We start from the raw sequence: 23,883 nt of genomic DNA, 5'->3' as shown, positions 1-23,883 counted from the left end.
GCCCCCCCAAGCCCACTTGACTTTGCGGGATGCGATGGAGAGAGGCGCCGAAGAGCCCGCGCGCGATAGCTCGGAAGACGTCTGCCGTTTGGCGAGCGAGCAGCTGCCGTCCGTCGCTTTGGGCGCAGGCGTTCCCTGCTGGGGGGGAGGACGACGAGGATGACATGCTGAGAGGACGGCCCGCGGCCCTCGTCGTCGTTTGCGTTTTGGGCATGGCTTGTCTGCTGGGCGACGAGGGGGCGCGCGCCCGCAGCTTGGACTTGGTCCGCGTCTTGGAGATCCTCATCGCCGACGCCGCTTCGGTAAAACTTGTTCCGCGCTCGCCGGCCGCCGTCGTCACCGAGCTTCACCCGCCCCCTTCATTTTATTTTCAATTTCTCCCAATTTGGATTTGGATTTGAGACGACATTCCAGAATGGAATACCTTCACGCAGCCCCGCCCTCTCTTCAAATTCTACATGCAGCAATAATCAGATAAGATCAGCTAACCTTTGTTTATCCCACACTGGGGACATTTGCAATGACAGCACGAAACGTTTTCTTGTCGTTCTCCTCCCCCCCCCCCCCTTTGAGATTTTGTTCGATGCCTGCCAATTTTCAAGCATCCCGGTGGACATCTGACGTCCATTCAACATCACTTGAATGATTTGGATGTCATATCAGATGCCCGATGCCTGCTGGGATGTCCTGTCAGCTACATATAATACCACACACACACACACACACACACACATATATATATATATATATATATATATATATCTCCCGTCTGGAGTTTACATGTTCTCCCCCGCCTGCGAGGGTTTTCTCCAGGTACTCCGGTTTTCCAAAAACATGCGTGGCAAACTGATTGAACACTCCAAATTGTCCCTGTGTGTGAGTGTGAGATGCGGATGATCGTTCGTCTCTGTGTGCCCTGCGATTGGCTGGCAACCGGTTCAGGGTGTCCCCCACATACTGCCCAAAGAGTGCTGGAATAGGCTCCAGCACGGATCGGAAAATGGATGGAAATATATCTGTCTATCTATCTATCGAGATAGATCTCGATAGATAGATATCTGATGTATTGCGCTACTTTGAAATTGTCAGCATGATTGTGTTTGCGCCCGAGGATATCCGAAACTGGGGTACTTAATGAAGTGACCACCGAGTCGTGTCTGATCCTCTCGTCACGTGAGAACGAGCAGCGAGCTGATCGGTGTGTCGTGGCGTTCTGTCTTTGTGTGTCTCCCTCAGCAGTGTGCTGACTCCAGGTTGTACACCCCCACCTTCAACGACTACACGGTACGACCCTCTCCTTCCTTTTCTCTTTGTCTTCGGTTTGAACTCCGAGCACCTTAACATTTGCTCGACCCGGCTGTTATGAGCGGACCCACGAGAAAGTCGGAAAAGAGGCGGCCAAAAAACACACGGGAAATGCGCCATTTTCCAGTCAAGTGGAAAATGGCGCATGAGGCTCAGTTTTGACCAACCGGATTTGGTCAAGAGTCCCTTTAAAGCTAACGTGACTTCAGGACATCCAATTTACTGGACGAGTCTGTCATGTGCATACGCTCCCAAAAAGTCTTGAAAGAGCCAAATGAAGTCTGACGTTATGCTTGAGGGCCAGACTGACTCAGAAGGGCGCAGCTTTGGAATGCTGCTCACTACGTGTGGCGCAGAGCCTCCAAAACAAAACCTCTCAGAAAGCCAAGTAAGTCCTTTTGTAACCGGATTGTTTGTTTGGATGAGGTTTTTTTACTATTTTTTTTTCAAATTTTCTGACAATGCTGCGGCTTGGGGTTTTCTGATTATGAGAGACTTTTTCATGTGATGTTTCTCCTTAAATCCTAATCTATTTTTCATCTCATTATTTCTGTTTTTGACAAACAAAATGTTGTCCCTAACTCATGTTTATAATCGCCTCAATTTTCCTTTTTCCTCATATAGTAATATTTATCCTATTCATTTATATCCCCCCCCCCAACCCAACATCTTTTGTACTTTTAAAAGAATATATTTTGGGGATTTCTTCCCAGGATGTATTTTTCCCCTCGGTAAGAGATTAAAAAAAGCAAAATACTGTGTTCCGAAGAAAAGACAAAAAGGACAAATGAAAATATCAAACGTTCCTCCGGAGGTTGCGCTTCTGTCATACAGCACGTCTCCGTTGACCTCACACAACTTATTATTATTGTTGTTGTTTTTTCAGACGTGTCCCAAGGACACCCTGGAATGTTTCTCCGCAGAAGTCCGAGTCCTCGTAACCGAATGCGAAAGAACTGAAGATGATGATTTGGAAAAATTGGAGCGGGGCCTCAAGTTCTTAGAGAACAAGCATCACCGCAACCAGGTGAGCATGGTGGAAGTGATGTCACAGCCAGGAAGGGCCAAATATTCGTCATATATTGCCTTTGTCTTGCCTTTCCCCAATCTTGGCCGAAACCACAGATTGGTGATTGGCTCATTTCCCTGTCAATCAAAAAGAGATTCAGCCTCAGACAGCTCATCGAACCATCATGCAGAAAAGCTGAGCTTCCGCGGCAGCCTATAAATGCCCACTGTCCATAGACTCCCAAAGACGCCGAGCGTCCGATGGGTGGGACGAAACCAGCATTGATTCAATGACTCGTCTCGTTTCAATGCATTGGGACAACCTACTCAGAACTCTCTCGACGAACAGTTTAAAGCACAGTGAAGCTGCGAGAATGATTGAGAAAAGAGTCGCGTCGTAACCAGTAATAAGAAACTGATTCGGAACAAAAGTTGAGCGCGTTATAGCGCATATTTAGTCAATGACATGTCCACACAATTATACGTACACACATATATTTGATCACTTACTTTTTGACATTTTAGGGGAAGCTGAGCTTCCCTTGCAGTCTTAGAGCAATCGCTTCTGAGGTATATATATCTATATATATATATATATATATATATACCGTATATATAGTTTGTGTGTGGGTGTACACAAGTGTATCAACGTTTGTTCCCGGTTTCCACAGAGCCAGTCAGCGTGTGGTCCGTGTGAGCTCCACCCGGAGGAAAACGTCGGGCGCTTCCTTCGTCAACTAAAGCAAACTGTGATGGCATCCAACTTTTAGATTTTTTTTTTTTTTTATCAGCTCTTATCTCTTTTTTATCATCTCGCGTTTTCTCCACCAGCTGTCATTTTTTTCCTGTTGGCAATTATCTTTTTTTTTTCCAAACAGAATTTTTTTTTTTTGTAATCAGCTGGCATTTAAATATTTTTTTTTTTTTACCAGCTATCATCTCTCCTTTTTTTTTAAATCAAGAATCTCTTCGTCATCAAGAAATCTCCCCAAATAGTGCAATTTGACCTATGAGAATGCATTTTGCTTGAGGAAAAAAAATGCTATTTTTTTTCTAAGATGATGATACTTTTAAATGAGTGATTTTCTTGGAAAAAAAAAATCTGTGGACATTTTTCTTAAAACACACCAACAATCCCCAACAAATGTTTGTTTGTTTTTCCGAGGAGAGTGTGTTTTTCTAAAGGGTGTTTTTCTCCTCATGGGGGTCATGATTGTGCTGGACCCTTTCCCAGCTCCAGTTTGGAGCGTTCTATTCAGCAAACGCACATGTTTTTGGAATGTAGAAAGGAAAGCGGAGTACTCGAAAAAACCCAAGCATGCACGGGAAGACCATGCCAACTTCACACGGGAAGGCCGAGCTGGAATCGAGTCCAATTTTGATTTCACTTTTATGTATTGTATGTACAAGCTGCAGTGTTTTACTGTAACGTTTAATTCATTTCCCTCTCTTTAAACATCGTTCTAATGTTCAAACGGTAGACACATAATGGCTTTCAAGCGTTAAACCTACTTTTTAAGAATAAAACCTCAACCTTATTTTTATGAACACTCAGGCCTACTACGCCCCTGTTTTTTGTTTTTTTTCATGTTGGTCAGGATGCTGCTACTTGGAGAGCGAAACATTTTTTGAGGTGCTACTTGGGTGTCAAAAGCTGGGGAGCCACTCCTATAAATGATGAAGTGCTCGGAATGCTTTGTTTTGTTGTGTTATTTCAAATCAGCACAGCGTCGCTTCTGAAAGGGTGGCAGTCTCTCGCGGCCAAATTGAAGCACTTCTCAAAATCGTTTGCCTCCTCCTCACGAAAGCACACTTTGTCAACACAACTTTCAGCAAGCACATTCCTCGCCAGTGACTGGGATGTCAAAATATGGCGTCTCTGAAATGTGATAACAGACCCTTTTGGCAGTGCGGATGAGTACACAGCACATATACACGCACACAACCTATCAGAAGTCATCAATCATTCACATGATAGCGCCGCCTCACATTCCAAATAAGACATGGCCGAATCGACTGCATGCATCCTCTGCTGGCCTCTGCCTGAAAAGCTCGCCAAAGTGTGTGTGTGTGTGTGTGTGTGTGTGAGCAGTGTCACCAGAAAGGGCTGGAATCAGGTTAGGGGGGTTGTTTTGCCTGCCACAAGTGGGATGCGCAAGTACACAACAGTATTTGCCAGTACCCTTGAACGTATTCAAACATGTATTTACTGCAAATACATTTGCACATATATGCCGGTACGTTCAAACGTACTGGAAAATACGTGAGAAAGTACTTGTACTTTTCTCCCATTACACGACATGGTATTGACTTTTTATTTTTTTGGGCACATGGCCAATATTATACCAATTCATTCAAAAATTTACAAAGTAAACATTTGTCGTGGGCATTGTGGGAAAAAAATGCCCGTGTTTTTATCATTGAGCCGACAACACGTTGCTATCGACGTCATATTGGCAGCTCGGCTTCCGTACAGTAGCCGACACAACAAATTCATGTTTAGTATTCACAAGTCAAAGAAAATACTTTGTTCAAATATTTTTCCGTTTATTTAAAAAGCGGCTTCCTGCCATAAAAAAAAGAACTGAATTCAAGAGAATTTGCGATTTGGGTACGTGAAGAAACTTGGAAATCGATGCACTTGGCAAGCCAGAGGTGCTCGTAGGCATTTGTGTCACAAAACACACAGCCAAAACTATCGAAATGTTCATCTCGTCCCGGAGTGCAGAATGTCTTTCTGTCCCGTGTGCCGCTGTGGGGACAAAAAGACAAGAGCAAGTGATCAGGTCCGACTGCGCTCTTCCGTGCGCATGCTGACTCGGTAGCCGCGGTCAGTCAGTTTTGGGGGTTTGCGGGTGTTGTTGGGGGGCGTAGGGCGCTCGTCTCGTCACTTGTTGTCTTTTTCAGCCGTCGGGTTTGTCCTTGTTGGGGCCCATGAAGTCCAGGCCGTCCACGGGGATGTCCTTGTCCTTGATGGCCTTTTGCACGCAGCGTTGGTACAGCCGGAAGCTGTCCGCGCACGGCTCGGCGCCCCGCTCTCCCTTCAGGAACTTGTCGGCGAACCATCGGTTGAAACATTGGTCGTACTCCCGCTTGAGCTCCGTGCAAGCCTCGCCCACGCTGTTCATCTCCCGAGCGACGGCAAAACTCACACAATCGTCCGCAAAAACACCCAAGCCGGATCGGACAGACTTTGTGCTACGGTTACGTCGCTCGAAGCACCCTGGGAGGTCGACACGACGTCACAGCCGAGCAGAGATTCGAAGGACAAGAGCGCTTACTCCTTCGTTCACCGCGGGGCCCTGAAAACCAGCGAAGAAAAAAAAATACTCTGCTTTTCAAAGCCAGACTTATCCAAAACACGTTGTCATAACCCCAGTGTGCGTTAACCACGAAAAACGGGGATTTTCTCCACCCGCTCCAGACCCCAAAGAAAAAAGAAAAAAAAATCCTAGAATTGGTGAACCGCGAGTACGTTGTGGTTCCTTTTGAAGTGAGACCTCTTTCTTCAGCCGACACAGCTGCCAAACTATCGCGAGATCGGCCAGATCACCGGAACTCTCGCGATCGAATCCAGCGGCTGCGCGAAAGACGACTGCGAAGCAAGACATTTTCATCTTGGCCTGTTTTGTCCCACCGCCAAGCGATTACCGGAAGAAGGTCTGTATCGTTTTGGAAGTTCAAGAGCGCGTCGCAATTTCGAAGCTGTCGGGAAGGTGCCGTTGGCGCCGAAGTCGACATCCTGGCTCTGCCCGGCCTTTGCTGGTGCCTGTTAGCTTAGCTTTAGCACAAGAGGTTGCGCCTAATTCAAACGACGGAGCCGAGTTGTTTTGACGATTGCCTCCGTTTGCGCTCCTGCAGTCACTCGGCGCCCCCAAAGATGTCTGACAGCGACGACAGCGACTTCTCCGACAACCAGAGCGAGCGCAGCAGCGACGGAGAAGCCGAAGAGGTGGAGGAGAACGAGGTAGTCTCGTGCTAATGCTAATGCTAACTATTGACACAACAACAGCGACGGAGGTGCTGAATTTACTTTCATCTGATATGTTTTTAAATCTTACATTTTACTTTGCACCAAGGGCTGACAGATTATGGCCAAAAAGATCACAATGCCCTTCCCTTCATCATTTTTGGGGACACAAGTTGTGTTTTTATTGCATTACTCTCCAGCAAACTATATATTAAATTAGTGAAGCACTAAATTTAAAAGTAAACGGAAATAGATTCATTTTTGCAACGAACGACAAATAATACCCCCCCCCAAAAAAAAATTCCATTACATTTAAATTGACCAAAGGCTCATGCACATATATGCTATATCTTATGTCATATCAGTGGCCTGAACCCAAAACGAGCCCAGACAACAGATGTGAATACCTTTTGAGGCACCAGCTCCACCTCTCCAATTTTGGTGGCTTAAATCAAACATAAAGAAATGACATTTTTATCATAGAATGAAAGCAGCACTTTTTTTTTTTTCACATGCGGCAAAATAAGCCACCTCAATGTGTTTTGAGCTAATTCATTGTAATCCGCAGAGATAATGTACAACTATTGGGTGGTCATGGGCATTTAAATTTGCATCCGTGTGGTCAAATTCTGATGAAAGCTTACAATACAATAAGAAAACGATTGCACGTCTTTGCGATATGCATCTTGCGTCGGCCATTATTGCCATATCGATATATTTTCGCGATAGCTGCCCGAGTGCCAAGCGTGTCGTACGAAATGCGTTTTGGTATCCAGGAGGAGCCGGGCAGCCCCGTGGGCAGCGACAAAGTGGCTGAGGAGGAGGGCGAGGACCTGGATGACGAGTACGACGAAGAAGAGGAAGACGACGATGAGCGTCCTCGGAAGAAACCGCGCCACGGAGGCTTTATCCTGGATGAAGCCGGTCTGAAATCTGTTTCATCTGGTTGTTTGCGTGTTGTTTTACCGTCGAGCTTCCTCCTTCCGTGACCTCTCAACTCTTCTTTCTTTTTGCAGATGTGGACGACGAGTATGAGGATGAAGAAGACCAATGGGAGGAAGGAGCTGAGGACATCCTGGAGAAAGGTGAGGACGTCCCAAGCGTGAACGCAAAGCGGACTCTGAAAAAGACACCGGAACCTTCGAGTGGGGCCGGGCCATTTGGCACGCCGCGGTAAAATGGCTCGATCCCTTCAAGCGGATACAACTCGTATTATTCGGCTGAGAAGCAAGAGAGTGTTGTGTTGATTTGATGGGATTTGTTGACAAAAGTGGGTTGTGCCAGCATCTGCCGGGCACGCGGTGGCCCGACACGGTGCCGTACGTTCATGTCCGAGTGTGTGAAAGTACGACAAGTTAAGATGGCGTCTTCTCTTTGTCTCGCCGGTCGCTCACGCGCGTCCTCTACGGTTCACGGGAATTTTTCTGCCCTCTCCGATAGTGCGCGTGTGTGTGAAAATGGACCGGCACGTTTGTTGTCACGTGCGCGGCGTGCCAACGTTTCCTCGTGGTTGACAACATGGTCAATGACTGACACTGACATTTGTCTTAAGGGCTGCACGTCCATCCACGCGGCGATGCCATATTTGAACACGCCGCCATTAATGTCTGCTCTCTTCTGCCAATGCCCCCTTCCCCCCTCCTCCCGTTCCTTGTTTTCTCTCGCCTCATCCCTCAAATCCTGCCTCCTATCTCCTTGTTCAACTTGTGTGACGCTTCATCTTGCCTCCTTCCTCCTCCACTCGGCCCGCTACCGCCCGGCGGCGGCCGCGGTCCCGCGCAGAGGAGGCTGAAGGTAAGTCTTCGAGCTGGCGCGGCACTTGAATGACGTCGTGCGGACGGGGGTGTGACGACGACGGCGGCCTGCTTTCAGTGTCCAACATCGACCACGTGGTCCTGGATGAAGACCACTCAGGGTCCAGGAGGCTGCAGAACCTCTGGAGGTGAGACGAAGGTCATTTCGCCATTTGGGAACAGGGGGCCAGCGACGTCAGATTTCGTCATCGGTCGAGTCAACTTGCATTCATCGATGACGTCGGTGATGTTTTTGTACAGTGCACTGAAGAAGAATTTGCCCTTTTGTTTTAGAAATTAGAGAGTAAGCACCCGAATGTAAAAAAACCCAAACTATACTGTGTGTGTGTGTGTCATGCGCAGAGACTCTCGAGAGGAGGCGCTGGGCGAATACTACATGAGGAAGTACGCCAAGTCCTCTGGAGGGGAGCAGTGAGTCATTTTTGCTTTCTTTGAGTTTGACGTTTCCCTGCCGTGTTGTCGCTCGCTTCCTTTTCCTCCTTCAAATCCAACAGCAAAACACTGAAAGTTGTCTTGGTTTCATACCTGGCTGCGCTTCATCTTCATCTTGTCCACAATGTGGGAGAAAATATTGATCTTTGATTTCCAAAGCAAAAGACGAGGTTTGCAAATCCGAATTCGTCTTTGCCTTATTTCGTGGTATTTTGATGAAACGCCAAAATAAGGCCCCCAATTTTAAGGCCCCAAGTCAAGTATTCATGTTCACTCCTTTTCACTCGACCGTAAGCGGGCCCAAGTGTGGAGCTGAAGTTCTGTCAGCAATTCACCCAAAATGTCCGCCAAACGGCAAAAAACAAATCGGCAAATGGATTGTTCGCCCATGCACGAGTGGCTTGAAAAATGGCATTGCCCCGTCTCACGTTTTGGGAGCAAAAGGCCACCGTTGACCCCCGCCCCCGCGTTCCAGGCTCTTCTTAGCGGTCAGATTTAGTTTCTCGTCTTCGCCGGAAGGAGCCTTCACGGGTTTTTGCTCAACTGCGACTCAACTGCGAGCTTTGATTTTGTTCAATATGCGGAGCATCCGGATTCCCAATGCGCTCCAACATTGTCTTCTTCTGTGGCGCGCAGCTACTCGGGAGGGTCGGAGGAGCTCTCCGATGACATCACCCAGCAGCAGCTACTTCCCGGTGTCAAGTACGTCAACGCCGCGATCAGAGAATGGCTGACTGTTCTAACTGCTCAATTGCATTTGTCCACACCAGGGATCCCAACCTGTGGACTGTCAAGTGCAAGGTGAGGTTTCCGCACGCGTCGCGCCCACCCCCACACACACACGCTTGCTCAGAGTCTCCTCTCTTCTCAGATTGGGGAGGAGCGGGCGACGGCTATCGCACTGATGAGGAAGTTCATCGCCTATCAGTTCACGGACACGGTAAGGACGCCCGGCTCGGCTTGGCTCGGCCGGCCAGGCGGGAAGCGGCTGAGAGTCCGCGGTTGCGTCGGCCGTCGCTCCCGAGCCACCGCAGCGACGAGGGAATGAGGATTCCCAACGCGGTCGCTCCCTTTGCAATCCTATTCACTCATTCCCGACCGACCCTCTGATAACCACGACGACGGAAATGTCAGCAAACTATCGAGGTTGACTGTCAACACAAAGCTCAAACCGCACCGAACTGCTCCCGCAGCCTCTCCAGATCAAGTCGGTGGTGGCGCCGGACCACGTGAAGGGCTACATCTATGTGGAGTCTTACAAGCAGACGCACGTGAAAGCCGCCATCGAGGGCATCGGAAACCTTCGCATGGGCTTGTGGAACCAGCAGATGGTTCCCATCAAGGAGATGACGGACGTCCTCAAGGTGGTCAAAGAGGTCACCAACCTGAAGCCCAAATCCTGGGTCAGGCTCAAACGAGGCCTGTACAAAGACGACATTGCGCAGGTACTCTGGGCCGCACCCTTGACGTCAAGTCTAATGATGTTGATGCTCTCCTTCAAAACCATTGTCATACCGCTTAGCCCGGACTGACCCGAGCAGAAACAAAGAAAAGGTCTCGTGACCAAAGCGCTCTGAACTCAAAACGGCTTCATCGCCCAACCCGCGGGATCCGATTGTCTGCACTTTGGATTCCACTGAAGTTGTGTTGTTGGCTCTCCAGGTGGACTACGTCGAGCCCAGCCAGAACACCATCTCGCTCAAAATGATCCCTCGCATCGAACTGGACCGCATCAAAGCCAAGATGAGCCTGGTAGGCCGTGCGCGTGTGCGCCCGGGCGGGCTCGCCTGCCCGAGCGCGCGCGGGCTCAGTGGTTTGTCTGCTTCTTGGTGTGTCTCCAGAAAGACTGGTACGCCAAGAGGAAGAAGTTCAAGAGGCCTGCCCAGAGGCTCTTTGATGCCGAAAAAATCAGGTGCGCGCGCCGGGCCCCTCGAACGCGTCTCGAGCGCGGGCCCCTGTCTGTCGGAGTGACACGCGTGCTTTTGATTGACAGGGCGCTTGGAGGGGAGGTCAGTCACGATGGCGACTTCATGATCTTCGAGGCCAATCGTTACAGCCGCAAAGGATTCCTCTTCAAGAGCTTCGCCATGTCGGCGGTGGTGAGCAGGAAGTCCTCGCGTCGCCTCGCTGGTGTTGTGATCATTGGTTCAGCTTCTTCCTTTTTTTTTTTTTTTTTTTTTCATGAATGAATTAGGGAAAACCTTGAGTCAAAAGCTGCACATTATTTCAATTTGACAGCACCCAAAATGCACAAAAACGTAATCTGATTCGGATTCAGTTCATGGTTTAGTCCTTCCTCGAATATGAAATAAATTGGCCAAAAAAAAAAGGGCAATCTTTGTGTTACAAACTAAAAAAGTAGGTGTTTGCAAAGATGCCTTGAAATTCAACAAGGTCCACACGATGAGTTGCTCCTCAAGAGTTGCCAATTCTTTTCATTCGTTCAAAAGCTGCGATGCAGGCAGACTCTCGTAAGAAAAACAAACAAACACGTTTTACTCCCTTTCAGACACCTGAAATGTACTCAAAAGCTTTTTAACACGAGATGATTGGACTTCCTGGGGCCGTTTTTGGACGGATTGCGCTGGCCGATGAGACCACCCGTCTTTGGCTCATTCCACATTCTGTTGAGTCTCGTTGAGAGGGTGAAGTGCTTGCTGCCATCGCGTGGCACCTCCTGGTACTACACGGAAGTCGTGCCGCTCGCCGGCGGTCTTCTTGTCGATTTTTTTTTTTTCCGCAGCTTTTGAACTTGTATTAATATTTAGGGGCCGTTTCAAATTCCGTCTTGGGAGAGAGCAGAGATTCTAGCGCACACTCGGCCTCGGGTATCATCTGTAAGGCCAGTTCGGAGGAAAGAGAAGAGCTCGCTTTTCTCTTACCTTTTACAATTATGAACGCCCATGTTTTAATCATTTGAACTTTTTTTTTTTTTTTTTTTTCCTCCATTTGATCAGGTTCTATTTTGAAAGCGACGCCTCGGCTCATGTGTTTTTTTTTTTTTTTTCCTGTGAGTCAGTCAGCCTCTGCTCGTTGCCCTCCGACAGATCACAGACGGCGTGAAGCCCACGCTCTCCGAGCTGGAGAAGTTTGAAGACCAGCCGGAAGGAATCGACTTGGAGGTGGTCACCGAGTCAGGTTTGTGCGCCGACGCTTGGCTGGCTCCGAGATCTGCGCCTCGCCTCACTTGACTCCAAGCGCCCGTCTGCCCGCGCGCAGGCAAGGAGCGCGAGCACAACCTGCAGGCGGGTGACAACGTGGAGGTGTGTGAGGGGGAGCTGATCAACTTACAGGGGAAAATCCTCAGCGTGGACGGCAACAAGATCACCATCATGCCCAAACATGAAGACCTCAAGGTACACGCGAGGCGTACGCGACACGTTGCTTTGAAGAGCAAAAGCGTGGCGATCGGTCGCCGAAAGGCTGAACGACAACACATTGGGGTCCCCCCAAAATTGGAGAGGCCTTGCCCCTCATTGAGGCCCCGTCTCGATCTGACCCGCGCGTAGGACCCCCTGGAGTTCCCAGCTCAAGAGTTGAAGAAATACTTCCGGATGGGCGACCACGTGAAAGTGATCGCCGGCCGATACGAAGGCGACACGGGCCTCATCGTACGCGTGGAGGAGAGCTTTGTCATCCTCTTCTCCGACCTCACCATGCACGAAGTAACTCCTCCGTCGCTGATGTTGATTGCGATCGCAATGTTTTGTCTTGTTTTTCCAAGCTGTTTGCTAATAATCCTCCCCATCCCTCCCCCGTTGTTTTTTTTTTTCTTTTCTTCTTTTTTCCCTGCCTGTAGCTGAAGGTGTTGCCGAGAGATCTGCAGCTCTGCTCGGAAACGGCGTCTGGCGTGGATGCGGGGGGGCAGCACGAGTGGGGGGAGCTGGTCCAGCTGGACCCGCAGACAGTGGGTGTTATCGTGCGGCTGGAGAGAGAAACCTTCCAGGTAATCGCAAGGGGCCGCCTGACATCGTACGTGCCGCCATAGTAGCGGTAAGTTTGAACTAAGGTGGGAATGGGGAAAAAAAAATAAGAATGATTGTTTCACCACTCACGCGAACTTGAAAGGGGAACTCAAGTCAAATCTTTTGTGTGTGTGTGTGTGTGTGTGTGTGTGTGTGTGTGTGTGTGTGTGTGTGTGTGTGTGTGTGTGTCTCCAAACACGGCATCCTGATTAATGCGGCGTCGGTGGAACAAGAATGTTGAACGCAAAATTGTGTTTTTGGTCTGAAATGTTTGTTAGTTGAATGTTGGCAAGTAATCTCAAACAAATGAAGTCAAATCAAGGATCGAGCAGAGGTCAGCCAATCCTCCTCGAAGCGTCTCCAGTTGGTCCAAAATGCCGCTGCCCAATCTTGAAATGGCTTGGCCCCACCCGACCTCTCTGAGCTCCTCCGCCCCTCCCTGCCCGGTGCCTCAGATCTGCGGACCGGGAACTAAGCGGAGGCTCCGAGGGGATGCGGCTTTTTCCCTCTCTTTGGAATGAACGTCGGGCAAGCCCCCGTCGCTGCCCATCTTTCAAACTTGTCATTCTTTGGCTTTTGCCTCCGCACGAGACTTGATTTGGAGTTGGACTGTTTGGGCGCCTCGCACTGTCTTTGTCGTCGAGTTGTTGGTCTAAATTCTTTTTGCCCCGCGCACAGCACGTCGCACACGGCAGCGGCTGTGTTTTGAAAGCGCCGGAGAAATAGACTCGAGTCGGGTTGATTGAGGTGCGCGCGACGCTCCTCGCAACCTTTGTCCTCTCTCGACTCGTTTCAACGCGTGGCGCTCCTCCTCCGGCAGGTGTTGAACATGCACGGCAAAGTGCTGACGGTGCGCCACCAGGCGGTCAACCGGAAGAAGGACAACCGCTTCGCCGTGGCCCTGGACTCGGAGCAGAACAACATCCACGTCAAAGACATCGTCAAGGTCATCGACGGGCCCCACTCGGTAAGGATGCTCGGGACCCGGCCGATTCGGCTCGCGCCTCGCGGCCTTCGAGTTGACTCGGCGCGCGTGTGTGTGCGCGACGCCGGCAGGGCCGCGAAGGCGAGATCCGCCACCTTTTCCGGGGATTCGCCTTCCTGCACTGTAAGAAGCTGGTGGAGAACGGAGGAATGTTTGTCTGCAAGACTCGACACCTCGTGCTGGCCGGCGGCTCCAAGGTAACGCAACCCGACCGTCCGTCCGGCCGGCAAAAATCCGATGGAGGAATCAGAATCGCTTCAAAATATTGACGGCTGTCACGCGGTGAGTCTGAGTGAAAAAGTTGTGCGGCGCTTGTTGAGTCTTCCGATTGGCTTGCTCTTCTTTGGCCAAACAATTGCCAATTGGGGGAAGTTCTTTTCAGGCGCTTCTTGTGATTTTTGCCGGGCCGGTCAAGGCCGGAGAAGGGTGCCTTGGTTTTCAGACACGATCATGGTGAACTGCCCTCGGTGAGGCGTCGCGAGTCGTTTTTATTTTGAGTGTTGCACAGGTAGCGTTCAATGTTCCGTATCCCCCCGGAAGCTTTTCTCGGTTTGACAGCGGTCGCATGGAAAAGGTCTCGCCTGGCGCCGTCAAGGCCTTTCGTTCTTGTGCCTGTCACCAGATGTCACTTTGTAGTAGGCAAACGCTCTTCTTCCGAGCTTTGACACCGGAAGGCATCCGACGGACGTCCCAGGTCGAGACAAACTCGGAGCGTAACGTTGCCGCTGTGTTTCAGCCCCGAGACGTGACCAACTTTACGGTGGGCGGCTTTGCACCCATGAGCCCTCGCATCAGCAGCCCCATGCATCACGGCGGCGGCGGTAAGTGGCGCCCTGCGCCCGCTCCCGGGGCATCGCTGCCGTCTTTGATGCCGGCGTGGCCGCCCGCCCCGCAGGTGCTCAGCAGCGAGGGGGAGGCGGAGGCGGCATGGGGCGGGGCCGAGGACGACGGGACAACGAGCTGATCGGCCAGACGGTTCGCATCTCGCAGGGTCCATACAAAGGTACGGCACCGCCGTCGGCCAATTCCAAAGCGACGATGCCCACCTCGCCTGGTTTCCGCTCGGCAGGTTACATCGGTGTGGTGAAGGACGCCACGGAGTCCACGGCCAGAGTGGAGCTTCACTCCACCTGTCAGACCATCTCCGTCGACAGACAACGCCTGACCACCATGCGAGTCGCCTTCTTGATTTGTTTGGCTTGGAACGAACCGAGGCGGGTTCCTAACGCGTGCGCGCCGCACTTCTCTCCCGCAGGGGTGCGCAGAAGCACAGCGGCATGACCTCCACCCACGGGCGCACGCCCATGTACGGCTCGGGCTCCCGGACGCCCATGTGCGGCTCGCAGACGCCGCTGCACGACGGTGAGCGCGCCGCGGCCCCGCCGCCAAAGCTCTTCTAGCGGCGACCCGCTTTGAATTGTGTCATTCGAAGCCATCGCCAGTTGGCGTGACGCCCGCCTCGCCCGCTTTTGGGCGGGACGTGCCTTCGACTCCTGTGTGGGCGATTGGCCCTCGAGAATCTCAAAGTCAAGTTGACTTGGATTGAGCTTCCCGAGTCCCTTTGCCTTTCCTCTTCTGGAAATGACGTTGCTACGTTCTCATTGAATCTTTTTTTTCCCCCTCCTGGATGAAAGTGCAGTGCCAGTTTTGTGTTTTGAAGGGCGTGCGTGGCCACAGCTTTCGTGACGAAATTGCCACTGGCGTTCCAGCGCCCCGGACACGCCGGCAGCAAACGTTGTCGTGGGATGCCTGGCTCTGATTTCCTCGTTTGTCCGTCTTTTCTCGCGAACAGGAAGCCGTACGCCTCACAGCGGCTCGCAGACGCCGCTGCACGACGGCAGCAGGACGCCCGGTCAGAGCGGCGCCTGGGACCCCAACAACCCCAACACGCCGTCCAGGTCAGCAACACCAAGCGTCCTTTCCTACGATTTGCTTCCACGCTCTTTTCTTCCCCACCTTCCCGCTGCTATGAACAGAAATGGATTGCTGCCACGCGAGGGGCGAGGATGTTGTTTCACGTCCCCTTCTCGCATGATCACTTTCAAGTCCTAACACGAGAACGTTTAAAGATGAAAACTTTGGCTTCCGCCGTCAGCATAACAAAGCGAAGCAAGTAATTCCGGTTGGGCTGAGTGGATGTCGCCGTGTGTGTTTCTCATTTTCAAAGCGTCAAACAAATTGTTTCCCAGCACCAGTAGTTGTGCAGCTCGGAACTTGGCTTTTTACCCCCTCACGAAATGGAGTGACCTGCGCCGGATGCGAGCCGAACTCGGTTTAAACGCGCCCGCATGAGTTCATGTTAGAGGACCAAAATGAGGAACGTGAGAGCCATCGTCCCCAGACCTGTGAGATAGGCGATCGCATCCATGCGCCGAGCCACGGAAGGGCGCGGAAACGTTTCCTCATGAGCACAGCCGGCGACCTCTGTCGTGCAGTTGCAAAAGGAGCCCAAAGCTACTCGGGGAACTCGGTTTGAGGCTGACGGAACACGCGAGGATGCTAATATTGGCGTGTGTTCGCGCGCCCCCTCTCAGGAACGACGAGGAGTACGACTTTGGCTTTGACGACGAGCCCTCGCCCTCGCCTCAGGGCTACGGGGGGACCCCGAACCCCCAGACGCCAGGCTACCCAGAGGTCCCGTCTCCGCAGGTCAACAATCAGTACAACCCTCAGACGCCAGGCACGCCCGCTATGTGAGTCTCGCTGCGCCATTGCCGTTCCAGCAGCCTGATGGGGTTTCATGTCCTGGATCCATTTTGAGGATTCATTGATTCTTTGTTTATTTCGGGCGCAGGTACAACACGGAGCAGTATTCTCCCTACACCGCCCCCTCGCCACAAGGCTCCTACCAGCCCAGTCCGAGTCCTCAGAGCTACCACCAGGTGGCGCCCTCGCCGGTAGGCTACCAGAACACCCACTCTCCAGCCAGCTACCACCCCACGCCCTCACCCATGGCTTACCAGGTAAGAAGCGCTTTCCTCCCACCGAAGCGCTCGCGTGACTCGAGTGGCAATTTTTGCACCAGGCGTGGGCTCGAGGACGGCGCAAATCGGAGAATCGTTTCTGTCGAGAGGCTGAAATGGGGAGGATTCGGAGCGTTCTCAGTGAAGCGAGCTCTTTGATCATCGACTAGTTTTTGCTTGAAATGTAGCAGGCGGTCGACCGGGGCTGCTTTTTATTGTATTTTATTTGTATTTTTTGCCGCGTTACTTGAAACTTTGGGTTTTCCGGTTCAGCCTCGAGACTTCCCTCCGACTTGCGCGCGCGCGTGACTTGCGAAGAGTGACTGACGTTGGGAGCGTGTGACCCGCAGGCCAGCCCGAGTCCGAGTCCGGTGGGCTACAGCCCCATGACGCCCGGAGCGCCCTCTCCCGGCGGCTACAACCCCCACACGCCGGGCTCCAACATCGAGCAGGGCGGCAGCGACTGGGTGACCACCGACATCCTGGTGCGGGTCAAGGACTCCTTCGCGGACCTGATGGGACAGAGGGGAGTCATCCGCAGCGTCACGGTGAGAAGCGGGGTCATCCGAGTCCTGTTGCCGTGGCGACGGAACGCCACGCGCCGCTCAAGGATACACTTTGTACACTTGACGTCGTTGCGCCGCATCAAGGTGCCACCAGCTATGACCAAAGCACGACTTTGATATTGGGGATGAAAACTGAGGATGGATTCCCCCCACCTCCTCAAAATCTGACAGCAGGCAAATTTTTTGGAGAGAATTCACCGTACCTGGATTGACATTTCATTCTCAATTATTTTTAGGTGACAGAATTACTGAGGGGGGTGACGTGATTCCTTGATTTTTAAGGTGTTGTTTTGCAACCGGTGGCACTTTTAAATTGTTTGGGGTAAAGAGAACATTTTATTTCTGGAAAAGATTTTCAGAACTGGGGGATTTTTTTTTTTTATGGGGTGGGGGGGGGCGTTTTGCCCAGCCCTCATGATCATGAAAACTAATCATCGATGATCAATTGCTATTTTCTGAGTCACCAGTGGAAGACAAATTCAACATGTTTTTGCGCTGAAGCCTCGAAAGCCGCATTTTGCTTGTTGGCATCTTCGGAGGCAGGCGAAGTCGATGAAAACATTAAAGCAAGCGAAAAAAAATGGCCGCAACTGGCTGAGGAAAAGCGGCCTGCTTTGCGAGCAACTTCTCGGCGCCCTCTTGGGTCCGGCACAAAAGAAGCCGGAGTTGTGACGGACTTGTCTCCTCGCCTCTCGCAGGGCGGCATGTGCTCCGTCTTCATGCAGGAGTCGGAGAAGGTGGTGAGCGTCAGCAGCGACCACCTGGAGCCCGTCACGCCCACCAAGAACGACAAGGTAAGCCCGGCCAGGGGCCCAGGTTTGCGGCCAGGGGCCCGGTCCGAATACTCGCTAACGCTTCACTTCACCGGCCGATGATTTGACAAACAGAATTTGACTCGGTACTCCGGAGTCAACCGCTGTCCGTACTCGCGCCGAAGTCGTGAGTGAGAGCACTTAGGCCTCTTTTGCGACCGCAGGTGAAGGTGATCCTGGGAGAGCACCGCGAGGCCACGGGCACGCTGCTGAGCATCGACGGAGACGACGGCATCGTGCGCAAAGTCCTCGACAACCAGCTGATGATCCTCAACCTGAGGTTCCTGGGATGTCTGGGCCACTGAGGCCACCAAAAACAAAGCCCCACAAAAAGATTCTCCTCTCAGACAAATTAGTCTTTAGGTGTCGCGTCGCTATTTGTATTTTCTCACTTTTCTTAGATCATCATCTCAATCCTAAACAGCTCCATCAGATTTGAGTTGCTCTGTGCCCATGCGTGCGCGCGCACACCCCGATGACGTCAATAAAGTATGAAACAGGCCACGTCAGATTTTGTCCAAATCATTTTTTGAATGAGATTGCAGCAGGAAGGACGAATCACGTGTCTTGTCTTTCCAATCACGTAAGTGGTAAAAGTTGCCCTTCATTGAGACAAAAGTAGGCCAATGACAGAACAGAAAAATAGCAAGCGAATAATGGGCGGGGGGGGGGGCGGGGGCGTGACGAGAGGGAGTTTGAAGGCCTCAGCTCTGGATGAATGGCATGAACGGGGGCCGATCGTAGCTTTTGATGCGAAATGTGATGAAACTGGAATGTTGAGTTAGCAGGTTGAAGACGACGTGTCGGGAGCCGAGAGGTCACCCGCAGGGCTGCAGCGGGCACCGGTGGTCGATGGGCAAGAAGTAGAAGGTTCCCCGGGCCGGGCAGGGGTGGCCTTTGGAGGCGATCGGCGCCCGGTCGGCGTCGTGGCCATGGCAGCCGATGGTCAAGTTGCGAGACAGAAGGATCTTCACCTGAAACCAAACCTCGCGCTCCTGAAAGATAGGCTCTCTTCATTATTTCCACTTACATTGAACATGAGCACAGAAAACCTCCTGGACGGGTCCATCTTGGGGAAAAAAACAAAAACAGTTGAGAAAAAGTGCCCCAGTTTCTTGTCATCGCATTGATTGAATTTTGGCCTTTCTTTTGAAACGCAAAGGCTTTTAAATAGTTCATTTTGCCGTGCGTCCATTTTCCCCACCGCTTATCCTGAGTGTGTCTCCGAAAATGTTCCACCGGAGCCTTTGCGGGTTTCTCCGTCCAGGCCGGGAGGCTCCACGAAGCCGCGGCAGACTGCTGACCCCGCCGCGCATGTCCACAGGGCGGTCATGTGGACAGCTTTCACAACCACCAAGTTGGGACGAATTCGGAGGGTTTTTTTTTTTTTGTTTTTGTTTTTCAGGCCGGGTCCAATATATGGCAGAATAAAACTACAATAACCAATTAATCAGCTCTCATAAATCATGACTACTCAGTGACATCTTGCCCTTGGCGGAGGTCAAATGTGTGCAAATCCTCATGGGCCTCATTTTGACAGTAGATAGCGCAAAGTGAAATCATCCAAAAAGCTTTCACTTGAATCACCAGAGAAGAAAGGGAAACTGACCTGGTCGTCTTTGACGCACTGAATCTCGCACTTGCCACCAATGAGAGGAAAAAGCACATCCTGAACCTCAGCCAGCTGCACGCGCGCGCACACACACACACACACACACACACACACACACACACGTGTGTATGTATCGTTTCCTGTTTCAAGTTCCTTTTTTTCCAACAAGTGAAAATGTTATTTGTGGTGTTTTTTTCAAAGTCTTTGCTATTTACTATCATACTACAGAAGCCGCGGAACTGTACTGTTGCCACACCAGGAAAAGAAAAAAAATAGCACATAAGCTACCTAATGTGCTATTTTTTCTTTCCATTTTACGTTTGACAAAACAAAAGGAAGGAAGCCACTTCTTCCTGTTGAAGTGACTGCCAGAGACTTTTTTTGTGTTTTACAACTCAAAATAATTCTCTGACATTTGTTTTTACCACGATGTTAAAGTGTGAAATTTATTCCATGAAGTTTATCCTGTTAAAACGTGAAACTTGAAATTGAGCCTATCCCAAAAAGTTTAGGCGTTAAAATGTGAAACTATTCACAGCGTGATGCTGAACTTTTTCTCTTTTTTTCTTGACGTGGCAGCAATACGTTTGCTTGTGTGTTCGCGCGATATGGCAAAAGGGCTTTCGTTCTAGTTTCGTTGATTAAATTAAAGCGCCCTCTGCTGGCCCGGAATAGACTCTGCTATTAGCAATACTGTGGAGCAGCGCTGAACCCTCCACCGCCGCCATTTTGTTTGCTCGCAAATTCTCCTCTCCTTTATTTAAATAAACGATCCCCAAGGAGGTTAGTGGCAGAGCCAGGTCCTTATGTAAAACAAAAAAATAAAGTTAAAGCCCCCCCAACGATTAGTGCAGAATCACACGGTGTGTTAAAAGGCAGCGATTAAAAACGGGGCTTGAGGTCGTTTTTTTAAAAATGGATCGCGAGTGCACCACAAAGTCCATTTGTCCAACTCCTCTTCAAACCCCTTTTTTCCCCCTGCCCTGTTCTTGTGTGTTGTATATTCAGTTCAATGTTTGATGTCCAGCAATTTGTATATACACACGAATCAAGTCGAGTTCCGAGTTTTGCAGTCATGTCAGCAGCTGAGGCAACTTTATGCCGCAAAAGAAGCAAGCAAAACAAAATAGAAGTCACATCTTATCAAGTTTAACACGCCAATGATGTCTTTAAGTTGTTACCTTGTAAGTTCGATCACAGGAAGGCCTGATCCCGCCCCCCTCCAGGGCCCTGGGACACACACACACACACACACACACACACTTTGAGAAGACACGTTGGCAAAGTAAGTGTGCGTATGAGTGTGTGTTCACTTGTGCAGGTCGAAGTGTTGTCGAAGTTTGAGGCAAGTCTGGAAGTATCTGAGCGGAGAATTCAGGCCTTCCACACACGCCGCGCATGTGCCGTGTTTCTCCCACTCGTCCCTCCTGGAGCAAGCCCGTACACACACGCGCACACACACACACACACACACACACACACACACACGCAGAGCAGCCTTTGTCAGTTTTTCTGTCGGTTTTTATGGCGTTTGGAGCACGCGGTGGGCCACATCATCTTCATGGAATTGGATCAACATCCCGCTGGATTTCCTGTTAAAGAGCCAGTTGTTTGCGAGTGTTTGGATCGTCGGCAGTTGTTGTTTACATTCCAAAGGTCATCGATGTTTCCCAAGTAAGCGCCGCCACCGGTGTCTCTTGAACAACATCTTGAGCATGTTGTGTCCCAGATGGAGTCGGATGCTTCGGACATTTTTTTCCATCGGCGCGACTGCTCGACATGCCTTTGCGCGAGTCCCTTCTCTGTCACGCCGGTCGACTTTTGCGGTTGCGGTACACCGGACGGATCTGTGAGCTCAAGTCCGTGTACCGTGACGCGCTTTTATCCGGTGCCGGCGCCGCCATTTTCAAAAGTCACTCGGGGCCGCGTGGGTGGTGAAGGCTTCTGATTTCTAACCACCGAGAAGCGCAGCGGGGGAGACGTTCCCAACGAGTCTCCAACCGCTGCGCGTCAAACGATGTGAGAATGGCCCCCGACGTGTCCGGGTGGCGTGTCGGCGATGACCTATTGCTATTGCCCCCCCCCCCCCCCCGGCTCTGACTGGCTCTCACCAGAAATGGAAGCTGGATCGACTTTTCAACAAAGACGGCCAGCGCTCATCCAGCGCCTCCCGCAGCTCCTGCGCAAAGGCCAAGGGTCAACTGCGCTCTTGCGCAATCATCGGCGTCGCGGGCCGCTCACCTGCACGTCGGAGAGGAACATGGGCCAACACCTGCAGCATTCCTGCACCTTCATTGGCCTGAAAACACAAAGCACAACGCCAGCTGAGCGGGAAAACGGCCGCGCGCTACTTTCCGCGACGTTCTTCACAAAACATGCGGCAAATCATCCGTTGCGTCAAAAACGGAGCGGCGCTTGAGCTTTACCACAGGCCGTGGATGATCCAGGTGCCGACGTGCTCGGGAATGTGGCAGAGAGAAGCGTTGTCTAAAGACTGGCCGAGGACGAGAAGGGAGAAAACACAAAGAAACGGACACGGCGGCAAGGTCAGAATCAAAAAGAAGCAAAACTTCTTTTGCGAACATTAACACGGGCTCGCTCTCACTCGCTTTGTTGCTGCCATCCTTCCTTCCTTCCTTCCTTCGTCTCTTCCTGCCTTCCTTCCTTCCTTCCTTCCTTCCTTCCTTCCTTCTTTCCTTCTTTCCTTCCTTCCTTCCTTCCTTCACTTCCTGCTCAATGTCTCGCCTCCCTCCTTGAGTCGGTGAAGCGACAGCAAATCGTCTTCCTTCCTTCCTTCCTTCCTTCCTTCCTTCCTTCCTTCGTCTCTTCCTTCCTTCCTTCCTTCTTTCCTTCTTTCCTTCTTTCCTTCCTTCCTTCCTTCCTTCCTTCCTTCCTTCCTTCCTTCCTTCCTTCACCTCTCAATGTCTCGCCTCCCTCCTTGAGTCGGTGAAGCGACAGCAAATCGTCTTCCTTCCTGCCTTCCATCTTTCCTTCCTTCCTTCACTACCTCCCCAATGTCCTGACTTCCTCCTTGTTCCTTGACTTTGAATGCAACTTTTTTCCCTTCTTGAGGAAAACCAAATCCATCTGTCCTTCCTTCCTTCCTTCCTTTCTGCTGCTTTCCTCCCAACTTGCTTTCGTTCCTCACATCTGCCTTGGTTGATTCTTACACCGCCTCTTGCAACCTTTTTCTCTCCTTAAAACGTTCTCCCTTCATGACCTTCTTTCTCCACACTTTCTTTCATTTTGGTTTCCTTCATTCTTCGATGGTGTGCACGCACCAAACCCGCTCCCTTCCTTCCACCTTCACGACTTCCCTTCCATCTCGACTGCCTTTCAGCACTTCACCAACTTGACATCCTTCCTTCCTTCCTTCTTTCCTTCCTCCCAGACCTCCTCGCCCTCTCGACTTCCTGTTTCCTATCATTGTTGGTGGAGCGACATGTAAATGCCCGCTTCCCTTCGCTCGCGTCTCCCTCACGAGGGGGAACATCAAACTGTGCCGTGAACGAAAAGAGCGCGTGACTTGATGGATGATGCCGACGTTGATGTTGATGTTGAAGGTCACCTGGCAGAAGCCCCCGGGCCACTGCAGCGTGAAGATGACGCACGTCCAGGTGCAAAAGGCCTTGTCGGCGTCCCCTCGGTCGTGTTTGTCGGCGTCCCCTCGGTCGTCGTGGCCGCACGCGGTGGCCGCGGCGCACAGCAGAGCCAGCAGGGGCGGCAACCGGCGCCACATCTTCACTGGCCTCGACTCGGCACGCCAGCAGCGGAGAAATGCGGAGATGCCTTGAGACGGGCAACCGGCGCCACATCTTCACTGGCCTCGACTCAGCGGAGAAATGCGGAGATGCCTTGAGATGCAAGTGGGCCGGATTGGTGCGCCGGGCTTTGCGGACGACACCCCGAACCGTCCTTGCGCGCTGAAATGGCTGCAAATGCGGGTCATCCCTTTCGAAAATATTGCGCTTGTTCAAAACACGACAGCGTCATCGGACGGAACATAAAGAACGAAGCAGATTGCGCGGCGTGATTTCACGCTACAATTGGATACGTCGGCGCTCCTTCCGGAGGGCCGGCCCCGGCCGCCAGGGGGCGCTATAACCGTCATGCGGGCGCAGACGAAGAAGAACAGACTTCTCCCGCCGAGGTCGCTCTTGGCAGATCCGCGGCTCCCTTTCTATTCGGAATTGATCACACATCGTTTCATTTCGGGCAACTCGCGAACATGAATAAGGCGCGCGAGCAAAGTTTCGGCTCGTTCGCGGCGGACGAGCTTGCTACGTCCGGCTGCGCGGCGCGCGCGCCTTTATCAGGGGCGTGGCTGTGGTCGTCATTGCGCAGAAGGCCAAGTGAGGCCACCTTCCGATCTTGCTCGGAGCTTGAAAGATTTCGGGGGCCAAAGGGAGCAGATTCTTTGCATTGACGGATTATTTGGCCTCGGTCGTTGG

General features: G+C 51.5%; 3 protein-coding genes across 4 annotated transcripts; 1 reads left to right on the top strand and 2 right to left on the bottom strand.

Annotated features, from left to right (window-relative positions):
* Positions 1-4,759: 4,759 nt before the first annotated feature.
* On the bottom strand, positions 4,760-5,558 carry triap1 (TP53 regulated inhibitor of apoptosis 1). Its single transcript, XM_019868017.1, has one exon. The coding sequence runs from the start codon at positions 5,439-5,441 to the stop codon at positions 5,217-5,219; it is 225 nt and encodes a 74-aa protein (XP_019723576.1). The 5' UTR covers positions 5,442-5,558; the 3' UTR covers positions 4,760-5,216.
* Positions 5,559-5,841: 283 nt separating this feature from the next.
* supt5h (SPT5 homolog, DSIF elongation factor subunit) lies at positions 5,842-18,329 on the top strand. The gene is made up of 30 exons (XM_019867948.1): positions 5,842-5,973; positions 6,175-6,280; positions 7,060-7,207; positions 7,300-7,368; positions 8,066-8,077; positions 8,156-8,225; positions 8,440-8,508; positions 9,166-9,231; positions 9,300-9,330; positions 9,401-9,469; positions 9,723-9,974; positions 10,192-10,281; positions 10,371-10,441; positions 10,523-10,628; positions 11,577-11,667; positions 11,749-11,885; positions 12,039-12,194; positions 12,329-12,475; positions 13,315-13,461; positions 13,551-13,676; positions 14,216-14,300; positions 14,375-14,482; positions 14,549-14,651; positions 14,735-14,841; positions 15,272-15,377; positions 16,014-16,172; positions 16,274-16,442; positions 16,793-16,990; positions 17,707-17,802; positions 17,985-18,329. The coding sequence occupies exons 2-30, from the start codon at positions 6,194-6,196 to the stop codon at positions 18,123-18,125; spliced, it is 3,216 nt and encodes a 1,071-aa protein (XP_019723507.1). The 5' UTR covers positions 5,842-5,973; positions 6,175-6,193; the 3' UTR covers positions 18,126-18,329.
* Positions 18,246-23,694, bottom strand: rnaset2l (ribonuclease T2, like). 2 transcript variants are annotated; one of them, XM_019867977.1, is made up of 9 exons: positions 23,287-23,694; positions 23,001-23,221; positions 21,859-21,926; positions 21,674-21,731; positions 21,544-21,611; positions 20,746-20,859; positions 20,614-20,662; positions 19,430-19,504; positions 18,246-18,815 (listed from the first exon to the last, which is right to left on the bottom strand). In XM_019867977.1, exons 2-9 carry the CDS (start codon positions 23,169-23,171, stop codon positions 18,639-18,641), a joined length of 780 nt encoding a protein of 259 aa, XP_019723536.1. In that variant the 5' UTR covers positions 23,172-23,221; positions 23,287-23,694; the 3' UTR covers positions 18,246-18,638. The 2 variants fall into 2 exon arrangements, with proteins under 2 accessions (XP_019723536.1, XP_019723544.1); XM_019867985.1 differs by lacking the exons at positions 23,001-23,221; positions 23,287-23,694 and adding an exon at positions 22,038-22,070.
* Between the last annotated feature and the right edge of the window lie 189 nt (positions 23,695-23,883).

The sequence above is a fragment of the Hippocampus comes genome, unplaced genomic scaffold (assembly GCF_001891065.2).
Source record: "Hippocampus comes isolate QL1 unplaced genomic scaffold, H_comes_QL1_v1.1 scaffold49, whole genome shotgun sequence".
NCBI lineage: Eukaryota > Metazoa > Chordata > Actinopteri > Syngnathiformes > Syngnathidae > Hippocampus > Hippocampus comes.
Note: the sequence above shows the minus strand (reverse complement) of the source record. Positions and strands in the feature narration are given on the sequence as shown.

Bases quoted from the DNA above. Each gene is read 5' to 3' on its own strand.
- triap1 (XM_019868017.1), bottom strand. From the start codon at position 5,441: ATGAACAGCGTGGGCGAGGCTTGCACGGAGCTCAAGCGGGAGTACGAC.
- supt5h (XM_019867948.1), top strand. From the start codon at position 6,194: ATGTCTGACAGCGACGACAGCGACTTCTCCGACAACCAGAGCGAGCGC. The intron at 7,208-7,299 runs GTCTGAAATCTG...TTCTTTTTGCAG, and splicing joins CTTTATCCTGGATGAAGCCG to ATGTGGACGACGAGTATGAG. The intron at 11,668-11,748 runs GTTTGTGCGCCG...GCCCGCGCGCAG, and splicing joins GGAGGTGGTCACCGAGTCAG to GCAAGGAGCGCGAGCACAAC.
- rnaset2l (XM_019867977.1), bottom strand. From the start codon at position 23,171: ATGTGGCGCCGGTTGCCGCCCCTGCTGGCTCTGCTGTGCGCCGCGGCC. The intron at 20,860-21,543 runs GTGAGAGCCAGT...GGCTTGCTCCAG, and splicing joins CGATCCAGCTTCCATTTCTG to GAGGGACGAGTGGGAGAAAC. The intron at 20,663-20,745 runs GTGAACACACAC...TGTGTGTCCCAG, and splicing joins CAACACTTCGACCTGCACAA to GGCCCTGGAGGGGGGCGGGA.